The sequence below is a fragment of the Capsicum annuum genome, chromosome 3 (assembly GCF_002878395.1).
Source record: "Capsicum annuum cultivar UCD-10X-F1 chromosome 3, UCD10Xv1.1, whole genome shotgun sequence".
NCBI lineage: Eukaryota > Viridiplantae > Streptophyta > Magnoliopsida > Solanales > Solanaceae > Capsicum > Capsicum annuum.
The window spans coordinates 189,940,371-189,959,991 of record NC_061113.1 but is presented as its reverse complement, the minus strand read 5'-3'; the positions used below and the strand labels follow the sequence as shown (position 1 = coordinate 189,959,991).

At 35.3% G+C, this 19,621-nt stretch overlaps 1 protein-coding gene across 1 annotated transcript; it reads right to left on the bottom strand.

Moving 5' to 3' along the window:
* Positions 1-17,953: 17,953 nt before the first annotated feature.
* On the bottom strand, positions 17,954-18,941 carry LOC107866227 (peroxisomal membrane protein 11-4). The gene has a single exon (XM_016712377.2). The coding sequence runs from the start codon at positions 18,736-18,738 to the stop codon at positions 18,061-18,063; it is 678 nt and encodes a 225-aa protein (XP_016567863.1). The 5' UTR covers positions 18,739-18,941; the 3' UTR covers positions 17,954-18,060.
* Positions 18,942-19,621: the final 680 nt, after the last annotated feature.

The following is a 19,621-nucleotide window of genomic DNA, read 5'->3' as shown; positions in this document are numbered from 1 at the left end:
AGATAATCACCCCACACTTAAAGCCTTGTTTGTCCTTGAAAAACTCTTTACTCTAAGCATCATAATCAAAAGAAACTCAACACTTATACTACAAGCAAGACACTCAGTCTAGTACTACAATGACAATACAGAATGCAAGTTCTTACACTAACCATGTTATACACAATTGAAAGCTCAAAAATACTACTATAAAACTTCCTAGCCTCAAGAATTAACTCACCAAATTGGAAAACTCATACATATTGCTCAATCAAAGAAATCATATAAATCATCCAACTATCATCAAACATGTGCCTTCACCACAAGAGAGTTACCCATAACCACTCATATAGATCCAATTTATCACAAAATAGATACAAGATTCAAATTACTTCACTCTCACAAAGAAATAACGAGTTACACAAGATGAACCATAGGCTTGTCCTTAGTGTAGTAATCCATTAATCAAAAAGTTAAGACTTAGGATCAAATAGGTCTTTAAGGGTTATAATATAGGCTAAGGGATGGATAGGAATGATTCTAGCTAGTAATAGTGACTATTTTTCCTAGTCGCTTTAATACATCACACTGTTCATTCAATTTACCTTTTACAACCAATTTTCACCACTTCTGTCTGCCCATATCTTTTGTTTTGACCCAACTCATTAAGTTCACTCACATAAAATATAGGTGAGAGTATTGTCTATTAATTCATAATTTAATTTTTAGCACAAATTTCTTTCACTTCCAAGCACAACACATCAATTGTACACACCAATAACTATTACTTTAGGACTTCAATTTTACCTTTCTCCAACTCGAATTTCAAACTCCTTAACTCAATTAATTTTACACTAATGTGCTTAGGAGATTTGGATCAAATTATGATCAATCAAGGGGATATAAGCTACATATGAGGCTGCCAAGGAAAATAAGATAAATGCTCAATGGGGTTAACTAGGATTATCCACAAAGGAAGGTAAGAGAGGGCATGAAACATGAATGTCAAAGAAATACCTATATCATCTCCTAAACCCACATGCTTTATTTTTCTTTGCATACACACCAGAAAAATTCTAGCATCAAATGTAACAAGGAATATACAAATACCTCACACACACGTGGCACATTCTCAACTCAAGTAGAATCATTATAGACTCTTAACTAAATAATCACATGAATTCAGGATTAAGCCAACAAGTACAAGAGTCATAAACTAGAGCCTAGGAGTATTAAAAGTAATAACTCACATAATCAGCATGCTCTTTTCATTCAAAATCGCTTGCATCATGCAATCACAAATACCACCAACAAGAATATCTTACTTATTCCTAACACAAAAAAAAAATTACTTCTAAAAATGGGAATTTCCCCACCCAACACTTAAAAATCTACTTTGTCCCCAAAGTATACTTTAAAGTAGAGATAGAAATACTCTCTGAAGCCTCTAAGCCTAGCTAGTAGCATATTTTATTATTAAGAGGGTCCGGAGACCCCACACTTAGTTTTTGCTATGCTTCTTAGCTCAAATTTTTGGTAGTCGGACCTCCCATCAACTTGTGAAAAAAAAACAAAAACTAGTGAAGTAAAAACTAAAAATATGAAAAGTAAATACCTACCTTAACTTGGGTTGCCTCCCAAGCAGCACCTAATTTAGTATAGTGGCATGACCCAATCATCACACTCAGCCATTTTTCTTCATCGTATTTCTTCTACTTGAAGGTCATCTTCTTATTTATTTACGACCTCTTGAGTGTGAACTTTAAGTTCAACAACTTAATTAATAATAGCCTTTTTAAGCTCATTAATCGTATCTCTTCGAGCTTAGGTATTGGTGGCTTGGTCAGCTTAATAAAAGAGTCTAAAGAGTTGGACTAAACTCCACCACCCTGCACTTATCCCCTTTAATTACTGTAATTATGCATAAATATTTGTATTGGGACAGTTTGTTGAGTGGTTTGTAAACTTTGAAAACTGCCTCTTCATCATCCAACCTTATTGTAAGCGTGCCCTCTCTCACATCTATCAATGCTCCTCCCATCGCCAAGAATAGAAGTCCCAAGATGATCGGCACCTTTTAATCTGCTTAAAAATATAAAATAGTAAAATTGGTAGGAATTATAAACTTAAAAACATTGATGGGAACATCCTCTATAATTCCTCCAGGACGAGCTAGGGTTCGGTCAACTAACTGGAGTATCACAGAGCTCGATCTCGCTTCTCCAAACCCAAAGTGTTGAACAAGGATAGGGGCATCAAATTGATACTTGCCCTAAAATCACTCAGTATGTGGTCCACCTCACTGTTGCCAATCTGAACAGGGAGAGCAAAACTCCTAGGATCCTTGAGATTTTTAGGCATCTTTCCCATCACCACAGAGCTACACTCCTTAGTGAGTGTTACTATCTCAACATCCAGCAGCTTAACTTTATTAGTGATCACATCTTTCAAGTACTTAGCGTACTTAGGCATTCCCTATAAAATATCTAAAATAGGAACGTTAATGTAAAGTTCTCTAAACATTTCAAAGATCTTCTTGAAGCATGCATCCTTCTGTACTTTTTTTAGCCTCTACAGGAATGGAGGTGGTGGACACACCGTAACCTATTCAGCAACCTTTGTTTTTAGGTACTCAGACTTCCCCAAATAATTAGTAACTTTGTCTGCAACTGGTTGAGGAATCAATTCTGCATCTACCTCCTTATTTGTCTTTGGAGACCTTTTATTCAGTTCTTTACTATTTCTCAAAGTGATTTCCATTACTTGTTTAGGAGGTTCATTATCACTTGCAAACCACCTTAAGGCTTGGTATTTTGTGCCTGAAATATTTGCCCCAACTGATACTCCAATTGCTTCAGAAGTACTTGCTAATTTTTTAGTTCAACAACCATCTATTCTTGGGTAGCCATGATCTTCTTTAACATGTCCTCTTATGTTACTGGCCTGTGTGTTTTGTTGCTACTGTTGAAATTATTGTTGTTGGTTGTTGTTCTAAGATTGATTTGGTGCCTAAGTCTACCACTTTTGGTTGGAAGTGTTACCATAATTCGGCATTTGAGCATTTCCCATAAAATTGGCTAACTCAGGATTTGCACCACACATAGCTGCAGAGTGACCACTATTGCCACAAACCTCACACAAACTTGTGGTCTGTTGTACTACATTCACTTGAGCTACAGTTTTATTCACACCTAATTTGCTTAATTGGGTCATTATCTGATTTTGCATGGCTCAGAGTTTAGCGACCAAGGCTGTAATACTGTCAATTTCAATTATTCCTGTAGCCTTTTTTACTAAACCTCTCGAGTTATCACCATGCCAATATGGATTATCTTGAGCAATCTTGTTTGACAAGGTGTATAGCTCATCATACATCTTCTCCAAAGATTGAGAACCTGCAGCTGAATCTAGCAAAATTTTTATGTTATGGTCAAGTACCTCAATAAAAGTGTGAGCTAGTACCTCATTGGACAGCTGATAATGTGGAAAGTCTCAAAGAAAAGCATTGAACCTCTCCCAAGCATGATATATGTTCTTATCTGGCCTCATTTTGAAGCTCACAATCTCACTGCAAAGTCTCGCAGTCTTGCCATATGTAAAAAAATGGATAAGGAACTTTTGGGCTAAGTCATCCCAAGTTATGATTGAACTTGCCATCTCAGCATTCAAGCACTTCTTAGTTTTCCCCAATAGTGAAAAGGGTAAAAGGATCAGCCTCACATAGTCAGCTGTCACACCCGTAGGGATGAATGTGTCACTGATCTCTAAAAAGTTCTACAAGTAGACTTGTGGATCTTCATATGAAAGCCCGATAAACTGTCCACTGCTGATCAAAAGCTGCACCATGTTCTATTTTATCTCAACTCTGCCTCTAAAAGCCAATTTTTGAAAAGAAGAGATCAGATTTATCACAAGCGGGATTGCCACTTCACGAATTATCCTGCAGGCTGGTGGATCCTCAGCCATGGGAGCAGGAATATCTTGTTATTCATTGATTTTCCAGATCGATAGATAAAGACTATTTCTATCCTCCATCGGTGTAAGCGTTATTCGGTATTGGGGTCTGGTTGAACCAATTCCTAATCCCTTAACAGCTGACTAACTTGTAAACCTATTTCCTACAAATTCAAAATCAATACCAAGTGAAAAGAACTAAAGAAATCCAAAAACTAGAACTAAAACTAGAGCAGTTGCCAAATTACAAGTCCCCGGCATTGGTGCCAAAAATATGTTGCGCCCAAGCGCACACGCAAGTGTACATGGTCTCACAAAGTAATACAATGGCCTAAAACAAAGATGAATATCGGTCTCTCAGAGACTCGGTTTAACAACTATTCAATTTTAGTTCACTGTTGAGATTGATTTAGTGCAAAGGTAGCCAAAAGAGTTTTAGAGTTATAAACTGAAAGAAAACAATGCGTGGAAATAAAATTCTTGGACAATCAATGGAGAGAAAACCAGGGTTAAGTCTCTACAAACAATCATACTATGCTATTAAATGTCATTGGTTAGATTACTTATCTTGGTTGATGATTCACGGGGTTAATATTATGATTATGGTCTTCTAAATCTCTGGTCCTCTATCTAACTTAGACCCACAACTACATCATTGAGTGGGGATGTGAGAGTTAAGCTAAATGCATTTATATTTCATTCCATAATTGAACCAAATAGGTCTTATAGTTATATCCCTATCCTAAGTGCAAATTAAAACCTTCATTATATAGAAGTTTATAATCCTACTCTATTAATCCCCACGTACTATCATCTTGTTCCAACTTTCGGGTTCACAAGTCGACTATGAATGTATTCTAAGGGTATCTAATCATTAAAATACTGATAAAAAGATGAATAAACAATTAAAATCAAATCAATTCAAAGAAATAGTAATCATGTTCTTGGCCTTAACCCCGAAAAGGGGGCTTTTAGCCGCTCATGGACATAACCGTAATCGCAAAGATAGAAAATATGTTAAAATCCATAAAAAACTAAAGCAAAGATATAAAAACCTTAATTGAAGTGTTTTAAGCCTCCCTCAATGTTTCCAAGTCGCCCAAGGTGTTTAGCATCATGCACAAGTGTCCTATTTATAGGAGGACAATTCTTGCCGATTTTGACATTGGTCTGCGTCGCGACACTTATCACGGTACCATGGGTGTGATACGCACCCTAATCATAAATTCACAATATTTTAGGTCATTCAGGAAGCTTCCTATGTGTGGAATGCACCCTATAGCAGTGTCTTGGGTCCGCGACGCACCATGGACATCCAAGGTGTCCGTTTTACTCAAATCTTGTCCCATGCTTTTATCCATCCATTCAAAGCATTTTGATGTTGTTTACACTTGATTTTCAGCTTTTTTATCATCCATATATCATCATAATCAAGTAACAAAGAATCCTATAACATCAAACACCACAAATTAAAGTTCAAAACAACATAACATCCCAAACGGTGAACTCAAAACTTAAGCTAAGAATGCTAGTTGTCCTTTTGATCTTTAACTTGGTTTTGATTCTTCGTTTGTTTCTATTGAACCTTAGACACTATAAATAAGTTTTTCCACACATAATTGTACAATCATACCATTAGAAACTCATTACACACACTAGAGATCATTGAGATCAACTAGAACAACACCTAGCTCTAGCTAGTAACACTAGTTTTCTCATTTGAACTCTAAATGACTAATTTAAATCCAAACTTGTTTGAATTACACCTTAAACATTGGAATTAAGTCCGTTAACATTTATATGCTCAATTATACAAATATTCACTTATTAAGCACATAAGTAGTCCTCAAAATAAAGTTAAATAAGCCCGAATAACAATAATGAGGTACATAAATTCACCTCAGATCAAACACAAACACAATAAAGAAGTGCAATGTATAAGATGATGATGATGATGATGATGATGAAGATGATGATGATAGTGCACGAGATTGTCACATAACCTCCATATACACCCAGGAGGCAATCCTTTCGATGTGGGATCCAGGGGGGTTCGTCAACCCATATATAATCCATATATTGATATCTCTATGTCTCCTTCTTGGCACATCCCTCGAAAAAGGTTTTTAAGGTGTTACAATATCTCCTCCCCAGCAAATCCCTCAATGAGGGTTTTAAAAAGGTGTTACCAGTGTTTCTCAGATATTGCCACAGTAGTACCAATGCTTCATGAAGGAGTATGATATGAGGATGTAATGCTCATGATCAATCACATAATGTATTTCCACAACCAACCACAATGATACATTTCCATAACTAATCACAATCATTTCCACAATCACGTGAGCCAATATTCACTCATTATTTCCACTATCCATGAATTTTCACATGTTTCATATGCCAATAAAGTATGAATATAATCACAACATACCATCAGTACCACATTACACATTTCAACAAAACAATACAATTATTCACATATAGTTAAGGCTATCAATATCATATAGGACCCCACGCGGTCACACATATCACATAATGTTTCAATTTCAATAATTACATCACATATAGGTCCCCACATTGGCACAACACATAGATAGACATTTTTCAAGATTAGTTCCCACCCTTAACATGCATTTTATACCAATATTTACTACCTAGCCCAGTCTGAAAGTGTTAAGCCATAACCTACCTCAAAAGACGAAATTGGTCCGCTTCACTTTGAACCCACGACCTTACTTTCCATGAATGATTTTGAAATCAACTAAAATCAAGAAATATAAAATCTACACAATAAAACAAATCCAACTCTACTCATATTACGTATTTTGGGTTCAGGGTCAAAACTGACACCCAAAGTAGATTTTTAAAAACGAAGGGAAAAATTGAAACTTTATTGCAATAATGTATTCCCCATATTTTTAGAAATCTACAGCTAAAAAAACTAATCAAATCGAGTAAAAAAAATAAGGTTCAAATTGAAGAAAAACTATTTTTGTGCTTTACCAGATAAAATCTTTAAAATTATGTTAAAATAAAGAATCAAAGTTGTTTTGAAGGTTAAATTGATTAAAAATTTGTAATTATAAGATTAAAATATTAATCAAGTGAAAAGGAGTGAAATTAGGGTTAAAATCAAGACCTAAGATTTTTAGAGTTTTGAGAAACTAATCAAGGAATTAGAGTAAAAAGTATGAAATCTCACCTTAAATATGTAATGGAATTAAGAAAATAGATGTTAATCTAGCTTCCCAAACTCCCACAAGCTTTATTTTGTAGCTCTCACACTATTTAAGGGTTTAAAACTCTCAAGAGGTAAGCTGAAAGAATGAGTAAAAAGGGCAAACGGGCTATTTTATACTATACTAGGTGCCAAGTAAAAAACAAGGCATAAATCGGCCTTGTGAAACGCAATTTACCCTATAATTTCCAGAAAACTAGATTTTTCAAGTCCACCACGGACTTGGACAGGGTGCTCGAGATTCATTCGAAGTTTGATATACATAAACAAACTATGTAACCACACTAAATTTGATAGTCCGAACTCAATGGAAATATCAAGTTTTAAAAAAAAAACATCATTTGTACAGAGTTGACCGCCAAAATTCAAAATCACAATTTTCCAAATTGAGAGTCAAAATGAGATTTCAAAGCCAAAAGATCCAACCAAACATGTTACCATCCTAAAATCGATCTTCTGTATGCATTGGTGAAGTTGGATTTTCCATCCAAGGTTATTTCGACCAAATGTGGGTCCCATACACATTTAAAAAAATTTAATTTCCCGACCAACAAGTCGAAATAAGCTCGAGTGCATCGGGACCCAAACCAAAAGATATCTAGCCTAAAACCAATATTATGGAGCTACTAGCATAGTCCATTCAGTCATCCATCACATGGATCAAAAGATAACCACATATGTCCAAAATAAGGCTCTCGACGCTGCCAAAAATCACAATATCGCATAAATGGTATCAAAATGCATCGAGAAACACACATTTCACATTTTAACAAGAAACTGGTTGTTACATCATCCACCACTAAAAATATAGTTCATCCTTGAACTAAAGGCAAATGAAATACCTGAATCAACAAAGAGCTGGGATAAGAACAACACATATCAGACTCGACCTCTCAAGTAGCCCCATCTACAAGTCGATATTGCCACTGTACCTTAACCACAGGGATGTCTTTAGAGCACAACCGTCTTACATCCCTAGACAAAATAGAGATCGGCTCCTCAGTAAATAACAACCGCTTATCTAACTGAACTAACTCCCAACGAATAATATGAGACTCATCAAGAATGTAATAAAGTCTAGTAGTTGGATGAACAACTACTAGATCTGGGGGGAAAATCTAACTCATAGGTCACATCACCAACAGTCCAAAGAATCTCAAATGGACCAATATACCTGGGACTAAGCTTAACCCTCTTCCCAAACCTCATCATACCCTTTATGGCTGATACTCAAAGGAAAATACGATCACCAACACTAAATCTCAAGGCATAAAGTCTACAGTCAACATAACACTTTTTCCTACTCTGAGCCGCCCTAAGTCTATCCTGAATAATCCAGACTATGTCCAAAGACTCACGAAGCAAGTTCGTACCTCAATTCCTAACCTCAGAAACATCAAACCAACCCATTAGGGAGCGACAACGCCTACCATAAAATGCCATAAAAGGAGCCATATCAATACTGGAATGGTAGCTATTATTATATGCAAACTTTAATAAAGACAAATGTTGCTCCCACTAGCCACCAAAATCCATCACAAAAGCGCAGAGCATATCCTTAAAAACCTGAATAATTTTCTCTGACTGACTGTCAGTTTGAGGGTTAAATGCCTTACTGAGATCAACCCGAGCGTCCAAATTATCCTGAAATATCCTACAAAATTGAGATGCAAACATCAAACCACTATCTAAGATGATAGACACGGGCACACCATGAAGTCTCACAATCTCACTAATGTAGATACGGGTCAACCTCTCAGCTCTGAGTGAAACCTGAACTAGAATGAAATGATTTGACTTGGTCAATCAATCCACGATGACCCGAAAACTATTAAAACCATGAGAGAAATGAGGCAAATCAGTCATAAAGTCTATAGTGATCCATTCCTACTTTTACTCGGGAATGGGTAACCTCTGAAGCAAACTACCAAGTCTCATATACTCAGTCTTTAGCTGCTGATAACGTAGGCAATGAGACACAAAATCTGCTATATCTCACCTCATACCACCCACTAGTAGTGTTGTTTTAAATCATGATACATCTTAGTCATGCCTGGATGGATGAAATATCTAGGAAAATTGGCCTCCTCCAAGATCAACCTAATCCAATCACCTACTCTCGACACACAAACTCGACCCTCAATCCTCAAAACTTCATCCGAATTAAGTGAGGCTTTCTTTACCTCGCTACTCAATATCGTATCTCGAATCAACCTCAATCCAACATCATCAAACTGAAGAGCTAGAATTTGCTCCATCAAAGAAGATCTAGCGTCATAAAATCCAAAACATGCCTAGGTATCAAATATCAAGCCTAACCATCTGTTATATAAAAACTAAACCTCTATGGCCAAAGGCCTCTCCTAGGTCAAAAGATGCACCAAGCTACTCATGCTAATCGACTTTGGCTCAAGGCATCCACAACCATATTAGCTTTGCCCGGATGGTAGAGAACAGTCAAGTTATAATCCTTAAGCAACTCAAGACAATGTTGTTGCCTCATATTAAGGTCTCGATGGGTGAAGAAGTATTGAAGGCTATGATGATTCAAGAAAATCTCACAATAGATTCCATACAAGAGTGCCTCTATAAATTGAAAGCAAACACAACCGCGCACAACTCCAAATCATGGGTAGGATAGTCCCTCTCATGAGTCTTCAACTAATGAGATACATATGAAATCACCTTACCCTTCTGCATCAACACAACACCTAACTCAATACCTGAAGTATAACAAAAGATGGTGAAACCTATATTCTCCTTGAGCAAAGTCAAGATAAGAGCTGAAGTAAACAAATCCTTGAGCTTTTGAAAGCTCGCCTCACAAGAATCAGACCACTAAAAGAAAATCTTCTTCTTAGTTAACTTAGTCAAAGAAGCTACAACAGAAGAGAAACCCTCAACAAAATACTGATAATAACCTGCTAAGCAAATAAAATTCTAAATCTCGGTGGGCGAAATAGGTCTAGCCCAACTACGAACCGTAGCAATCTTGGTTGGATCAACCATAATACCATTCTTGGTCACCACATGACCCAAGAAACAGACAAACTCCAACGAAAACTCATAATTGGAGAACTTAGCATACAACTTCTCATCTCTCAATCTCTGAAGGACAATCTGTAAATCCTTCTTATGCTCAGTCTAACTCTTGGAATAAACCAAGATATCATCTACATATATAATAACAAAGGAGTCAAGATACGATTGTGACACCCAGTTTATCAACTCCATAAATGTGATAGGGGAATTGGTCAACCCAAAGGACAAGACCAAGAACTCATAATGACCATATCAAGTTTGAAAAGTTATCTTCAAAATATCCAAAGCTCTAATCCTCAACTAGTGATAGTCGGATCTCAAATCAATCTTTAAAAAAACCAACGCACCCTGAAGCTGATCAAATAAATCATCAATGTGAGGAAGAGGATACTTATTCTTAATCGTCCCCTTGTTTAACTGCCAATAATTAATACACATATGCATAGACCCATCCTTCTTTTTCATAAACAATGCAGGCACATCCCAAGGTGATATACTAGGTCGAATAAATCCTTTATCCAATAAATTTTGCAACTGTTCTTTCAATTCCTTCAACTTGATTGGGGTCATCCTATAAGGAGAAACAAAAATGGGCTTAGTGCCCAGCTCAACATCAATAGCAAAATCAATATCACAATCCAGAGGTATACTAGGCAAATCTGTAGGGAACACATTCATAAACTCACGAACAATAAGAACAGAATCTAAGGAGGAAGGTAAAACAACACTAGTATCACAAATATAAGCCAAATAAGCTACACATCCCCTATCAACCAATCAATGAGCCTAAACATAAGATATAACCCTCTTGGGTCCCGACTGAAGCGCACCTTTCCAAGCTATCATTGGCATACCCGATGAAGCTAAAGTCACAGTCTTAGCAAAAAAATATAAGACAACGTGATAAGGAGTCAACCAATCCATACCCAAAATAACATTGAAGTCAACCATATCTAACACAAGTAAATCTACCCAAGTCTTATGGCCAAAGATGGTCACAACACAAGATCGGTACACCCGATCTACCACTAAAGAATCACCTATCAAGGTAGACATACGAATAGGCATGGCAAGATGCTCCACTACAGAATTAAAACCCAAAGAAAAATACACAGACACATAGAAGAAAGTTGATCCGAGATCAAATAATACAAATGCAGATCTGAAATAATCGGGGACGATACCTGTGATCACAGCGTCTGAAGCCTCTGTTTTAGGTTTTGATGGTATAGTATAACATTGTCCACGACCACCAACTGGCTTAGTATCCCTAAGACCACTACCACGAGCTCCACTACCTCTGTCTCTCACATATTTGGTAGCATCTCTACCCCTCACAGCTAAAATAGGGGTAGCTCTAATCACATGGCAGGGATAGTCCTTGGCTAATTGGTCAAACTCATCACATACAAAGCAACCTCTACGGCCTGACTCAACAAGAGAAGGTACAACTAGGCCTAGACGAATACCCTGAACTACTGAACTAGAATATCTACCACCTGAACTCTACAAAGATGCCTGCACTGGCCTATCCTGATATCCATGAGAACCTCTAAAATGTCTACCACAAGAAACTTAACCTCTAAACTCACCAAAATAGCACACCTTCTTGGCGCCTCCCTGAGATACCCAAAGAATTCCCTTTTTTAGCTTCACATGATGCACAATGCTCTAAAAATATGCTTCAAATACAACCATCTTAGACATAGCCAACTGAAGCGAGGCCTTCAAACCCTTCACAAACTTTCAAATTTTCTTGAACTCAGTGGAAATATTGGCATAGGTATATCTAGACAAGGCATGAAAATGTTTATCATACTCTGTAACAGTCATGGAGCCCTGCTCCAAAGAATCAAACTCATCACGTATCCGATCCCTTAAACTGCAAGGTATAAATCTCTCCAGAAAGTCATCAGCAATTGACCCCACGACAACTTAGGAGCATTAATAATCCTACAGCTAACAAACGATCTCCACCAGTCTCTTCTAGTATTTCTCAACTAATAGGTAGTATAAGCCACCCTGTGAGACTTAAGCAAACCCAACTTATAGAACTTCTTTCGGCAGTCTATCAAAAACTCATAGGCATCTTCGTCTACTGCACCACTGAATCTCAGAGGACCTAAGAGAGTAAATCTCTCAAATCTCTTCTGATTCCTCGAAGTCATTACCGAACTAACAATAAGAGAGGGCATGGAAAATTTGGCAGGCTGAGATCCCTTCTGAGAAGATAACACAGATGAAGGCTGAACCCCTGATCAAGTTGCTAAATACTTAGGTGTCGACACTAATGTAGGGATAGTACTCGGGGTCTGGGGAGTAATCAAAATAGAAACAGGTGCAATAAGAGGATCCACACTCTGAACTAGAGGAACACCCGACGTAACTAATGGAGAACCCTCTAAATGGGTCAGCAAATTCACCAATAATCCATCCAACACAGGGACAAATGAACTCTAAAGAACTGAAGTAGAACCCACACCTCCAACCTACTCAATACGAGGCTCAAGGTAGAGTCCCCTAGGACTCTTTCTAGATGGGGCTGAACCACGAGCCCGTTCTCTCCCTTGAGTCCGTCGATGACTTGAGGCTCACTCTCTAGGGGAAGGCTCCGCATCACTATTCTCATGGGACCTAGTCAACACCATCTGCACAGAAAGAGTGAAACACGACTCAAAACATAAAATATGAAAGAACTTCCCAATGTAAGGAATAAAATAAGGGAAGTTTTCTAAAGACATCCTATGGCCTCTCAAAGATAGATACAGATGTCTACTTATCAATCTGCAAGACTCTATTAGACATCCCATTCTTACATCTTTGAGACCAATGAAATATGGTTGCTCTGATACTAATTTATTATGACCCAAAATCTCGAGAGTCATGATAGCACTTGTCGCGGCAAACCTTAATAAGTAAGCCTATCACCCAACTAATACAGAAAGGGGGAAAGACAATCATAACCCCTAGGTAAGGCTTCTAAAAAGAAGTTGAACCATACAAGTACAATAAATGCAAAAAGAAACATAACAATGCAGCCAAAACTCCCAAAATCAGGTATCAACAGTATAAGAACGTATCTAGTACAACTCAAATCCAAGGAAATACATAAGGTATCCAAATATAAGAGAAACTCTATCTCTGAAGTGAAAATAATAACATAATCTATAAATAAAGGTAATAGAAGACATTTGGACGCCAAAAATGCCAATCACTACCTCAAAAGCTCCAGATATCACCCAAATCAAGCAGTGTGGGGTGCACCCAACTTGGATCTGCATCAGAACGGTATAATAGGGGTAAGTACGGTCCACTTATACTCAGTAAGTATCATAGGTCGACTGAGCAAAGTAGAAAATAAAGTACACAAAATACACACTAAGGGAAGGTCTCCTGTAATCAAAAAATGTCCCACAACGATAGCTCACACCACTTGTACTAACAGTTCTAACATATATATAACACATATATAACAACAACAACAACAACAACAACAACAACTGGTAGAACACAAGTATACACTATATCACACACCAGTAGAAACAAGGCAAAACATGCATATACAAGATAGTCAAGTACAATTAATGAAAAATAGAACAAATAAATGTATGACAAGTAAAAAACGAGTCAAAATGATGTTCAAATTGAAGAAAAATCATTCTTGAGCTTTACCGAATAAAATCTTTGAGATTGTGTTAAAATCAAGAATCAAAGTTGTTTTAAAGGTTAAATTGATGAAAAACTAGTAATTATAAGATTAAAATACTATTCAAGTGAAGAGGAGCAAAATTGGAGTTAAAATCAAGCCTTAAGATTTTTAGATTTTAAGAAATTAATCAAGTAATTAGAATAAGAAATTCATACTAAAATCAAGAAATAGATGTTAATCTAGCTTCCCAAGCTCCCAGGAGTTTCACTTTTAAGCTCTCACACTATTTGGGTTTAACTCTCAAGAGGTAAGGTAAAAAAATAAGCAAAATAGGCAAAGAGACTATTGTTATACTATACCAGATACCAGGTAAAACAAGGCATAAATCAGCCTTGCGAAGCGCGATTTATCCCCAGCAACGTGAAAAACTAGATTTTTCAAATCTACCACAGACTTCGACGAAGTCCCCGAGATTCATTCGGAGTGCGTTATAAGCAAACGAACTATGTAACCACACTAAATTCAAAGCTCCGCACTCAACGTCAATATCAATTTTCGATAAAAATATCATTTTCACAGAGTTGACCCCGAAATCCAAAATCATAATTTTTTAAATCGAGGGTCGAAATGAGATTTAAAAGCCATAAAACTCAATCAAACATGTTAGCACCCTAAAATCAATATTTCGGACGCATTAGCGAAGTCGGATTTTCTGTTCGAGATTATTTTGACCAAATGTGGGTCTCACACTCATATTTTTAATTTTTCAACTTCCCGACCATCTGGTCGAAATGAGCTCGGGTGCATCAGGACTTGAACCAAAGGTCTACCTAGCCTAAAATCGATATTACAGAGTTGCTGAGACAATTTTTTTAGCCATCCATTGCACGGATCAAAAGATAACCACACAGGTCCAAGATAAGGCTCTCAAAGCCGCCAAAAATTACAATATCGCATTAATGGTACCAAAATGCATCAAAAATTGTGTCAATCACCCCACACCACAGAAATATCATAATGCAACTATGAGGGGGGTTAAAACAGTCAAATCACATAAAAACACATATTTCACATATTTCATCAAAAAGTTGGTCATTATAAAATTTCTCTTCTACAATTTCTCCTACTTCTCTATTTTTTATTGTAGAATAATAAATATATCTATTAACCATTCATTCGTATTATTTAATGTAAAATTTAATAGTCTTTCATTTCATTACTCTCATAATTTTTTATTATCATAACCCCTAAAATAATCAATAGTCATATATTATGATATCATTTGGTATTTCATATTGTTTGTAGAAAAGATCATATTATCCTTTTAAGTTGTTATATTTTTGTGCTTATTATATTCATCTATTAGTTTGACTTGAAGAATATTGAGCATTATTCGGCTTATGAGAATGAATGTCAAGAAGAGTTCGAAAAATTGTGTATGAATTTCATTTTTTTTTCTATTTTTAATGATTAATATCTTAATAACTATGTTGCATTATTTATTTATTTATTGTATGTATGCTCTACTACTCTTTATTTTGTATTTTATGAATTTTTAACTTGTAAGTTTATAATTTCTCTTTTTGTTCAAAATAATAACTTATAACTCTGTTGAAAGTCTGCTAACTAGTAACTAAACATTTTCCTCAGTGAAATTAATTATAAGTCTCCCTATTAGAATGGTAAAAAGTGACAACATTAATAAAATGTCACTATTTAAGTAAATGGCTAATAAGGGAAATGCACAATCAACATGATGCATCAAGTAACAACTATTCATCAGGATATTCAAGATAAAATCATTAATTGGGATATCCAAACTTTGCATTTTTCGAAGAAAGAGAAATGACACATCTTCTATCTACATTATACTTTGATAATAATACATAAATATGACCCTAAACTTGACACTAAATTATAACTTTGATCTTAAATTTTGATAGTGCACAAATAGGACCTTTAACTATTCAAAACCTGAACAAATATGACCTCCGATTTTGCAACCCCATGCGTGAGTTTCACTCGCGCCTATGTGGAAAGGTAATCCAATCACACGGTGCCACGTCGTTAAAAGGGCTGACTTGGAGGGAGGTCATATTTGTACAGTTTTGAATAGTTAAAGGTCATATTTGTGCACTGTCAAAGTTTTGCTTTTTGGGTTAAAACGACGTCGTTTTTATTATTATTATTATTATTATTATTATTATTATTATTATTATTATTATTATTATTATTACTACTACTACTACTACTATAGTTTATTTATTTATTTTTATAGCAGCAACAACTAGCTTTTTTTTTATTAAAAAAAAAAAAAAAAGAACAGCCACTGGTAGGGATTGAACCCGCGCAGTAGGCTGAAGGAAGCGCCCAAGAAGAGCAATTAAAACCACTAGGCTATTTAAGTGTCTTATTTCATATGGTTCAACATTAATATACGTACATAAATACAGATTTTCTACCTTATATATACAACGTAATTTTTTTACCAAGGGGGTTCGAGTGAACCCCATAGAAACCACGTAGGTCCGCCCCTATATTAATTTAATAATGTTAACTTAATAACATTTTAATAACGTTAATTTGATAACGTTAATTTAATATACTACTACTACTATCCTTAATAACGTTAATTTAATAACATTTTATTAAAACTATAATTTTTTTTATTATTAGTATAGTTTCATATTTAATTTAATATTTAAATAAATTATATTTAGATATATTAAATAACTTAAATTCGCCCTCTGCTTTATAATATATATACATATGCGCACAATTTTTTCGTATGAAGCTGACCCACCTAATTAATAAATCTTCAATATTGCTCTTTTTTCGCAATGACAAAAGAAATTAGATGTCATTTTCATCTTTGAGTCAAAAATAATGAAAAAATAATAGTGAAAAGTCATTTAAAGGTCATATTTGTACAGTTTTGAATAGTTAAAGGTCATATTTGTGCACTAAGTTTATGGTCAAAGTTATAATTTGGTGTCAAGTTTAGGGTCATATTTATGTATTATGCCCTTAGATTTTAAGATGGACGCGCCCAACTTTGTGTGTTGAACACGCATTTTGCCACATAGGATCGGATGTCATATTTGTGTAATTTTGAATAGTTAAAGGTCATATTTGTGCACTGTCAAAGTTTAAGGTCAAGGTTATAATTTGGTGTCAAGTTTAGGATCATATTTATGTATTATCTCCTATATCTTATCATCTTTTATAATCCCGCACGATGCGTGAACAAATTAACTAGTTTAAAATTAACAAACATAAAGCCTCATTATGAGTTTAAGAATAAAAACAAATTGGATTGGTTATTTATTATAACATAACAGGAACTAATTTATCTTATACAATGCAGAACGTCATAATTTTATCATCCTTTGAACTAGCTAGTAGAAGAGAATGTTTAAAACAGAGCTTTTAGTTTAATTTTCGTCTTTTAACTTCCACTTATTGTTGTTTTTTGCCAGACAAAACTTAACAGATCAATGGAGGAGTCATAAGGATTTGGGCTATATAACATTTATGACAAGAAGTGGAACAGCCACGTGTATTTAAGGGGTATCAATTGTCAATTGACATCTCTTTTGTTGGAAAATTACTTTGTGTAACTAGGTAAAAAGTTTTTTTTTTTTTTTTATGTATATATATACTATATATGGACTCCTCTTCACTTTCTTCGTGGGTTTATTCTTTTATATTTTGACACCCTTTGAAAATTCCTACTTAGCCCCTAATGATAAGTGCAAGAATTATAGGAACAACAAAAATAAAAGGGAGAAGAAAGCAATTAGGAAGCAGTGTGCAGGAGTTCTTATAAGGAATTCTTCTCAAAATCTGAATATATCGCCTTTCATTGAGCAACTGAAAATGAATTTAAGTTATATAAAGAACAATATAAAATATCTTTTACATTATAATTACATTAACAAGTTTCTTTATTTTTCATGTTACTTATGATGCGTATAATATGGAGTAGTAGACAACTTCTCTTAATTCATTGTTTAAACGGCCCGATTATGTAAAATATCATTAGCAATGAATATAAAGTCATGCAACAAAATCCAAGTTAGAACAGAAAGAAAAAAAAAAAACTCATCAAATCTTAGTATATAGTAAATTGCAACGTTTCATCGTATAATAACTTACATTCATATTGTTCGAAATTCGCCATCAATCTTACTTATGTTCATGAGGGCCAGTTTCTATACCAACCAGCCCATGCAGAAACTAAACCACTAATCCCTAAAGTAACTGTATGGTTGCAGAATGGATTTGGTTCAATTTCAGCTAAAGCAATTATAAGGTCAGCAATATTAGCAGCCACAGCCATCAATCTCATAATTCTATCCATTCTAATTTTCTTGATTTCTCCTTGTGTTTCCTTAGACATGTCCTCTTCAGTCAAAAGCTTTCTCTCTGCTTTTAGTCCCCTTGTAATGAGGATAAAATCCGAGATAATGAAAAACACGTATCCAACAGACTCACCAAATGCAGAAATAAAACTCATCCTTTTTGCATATTTCGCATCGATTACCCCGATTCTCGCCAGCCAGAGGAAATGGTCGAAGAAAAAATAGACCATTTCCCCTGAATTGGCAAGAAGCGCCAGCAGCCTGAAACCCGAGGAGGTCCCGGGGCTCCTCCGGAGGGCATTAAATCCCGTGAGGAATCGACCGCTCCGGAAGGCTTTTCGACTGAGGCCAGAGGCCACTTCCCATTGCTTGGCTCGAGTGGCAACGTCAGGGTACGTCGTCTCAACGTGCCAATTTACGAGCTTGGAGACGTACTGGAAGGTCTTGACAAGCTTGTCGATTCCATCTCTCTTTGCCAAGAAAATTATCAGCTTGTCCACTGTGTCATTCATTGCTAGCTAGAGTTAGGGATATTGGATGAAACTTTTTTTTGGTTGCTCTGCTTGGACAGAAAGCTAAGTGTGTTATATTTGATAGAAGAGTAGTTTTTGTTACCATTTGGGATTTCAAGGATGACCACAAATTGAAGTTCTTGGATAAATCCAGGAATTTTTGTTTGGACGTCATTTTTTTGCATACTAGTAATACTTGGTGCAAACCATAATTACTTTTATTTTTTATATCCTTTTGTGGTCATAATAAATAGTAAATGGAGATGTTCGATCAATGGCTTAAAACACCACAAGGAGAACTCTCACTACCACCAAATGGTTATTTATTTTTGAGTTTAAGTTTTGTGCACCGTCAATACACAAAATATTTTACACTATCAGTTAACTTGACCTGCTATTGAAGGTACCTAATTATTAATATAAAAATAAAAAAATAAAAAAATAGATAGCCAGTAACAGCAAGTCAAGTTTAGCTGATGGTGTAGAATATTTTGTCCACTGACAGTGCACAAAACTTAAATTCTTCATTTTTTTTTTGTTCCATTTAAAGGATGTGCGAGTGTTTGATTGCCAATGGAAAGAAACAACAAAATTTCTTCTGCATAAAATAACCGTGAACTAGATAGAGAAGAAAAAAATCATTTTGGACCAAATTTCCTCTTCATTACAGCATGATTTCCTCCGCCCTTTTCAAAATTAGTATCCCTGAAGATTCTATAAATATAATATAACTAGTATACATATTCGCGCGATATGCGGATAATATTCAAGTAATATTTCTGATCATTTTATATTGAAATATCTCGTTCAAACTTGTTAAATTATATTATCTTAAGAAAATTCATTTATCATCTTATTTTTCAGTAAAATGAGAAAATAAAAT

Excerpts from the sequence above, each read along its gene's own strand:
- LOC107866227 (XM_016712377.2), bottom strand. The coding sequence starts at position 18,738 with ATGAATGACACAGTGGACAAGCTGATAATTTTCTTGGCAAAGAGAGAT.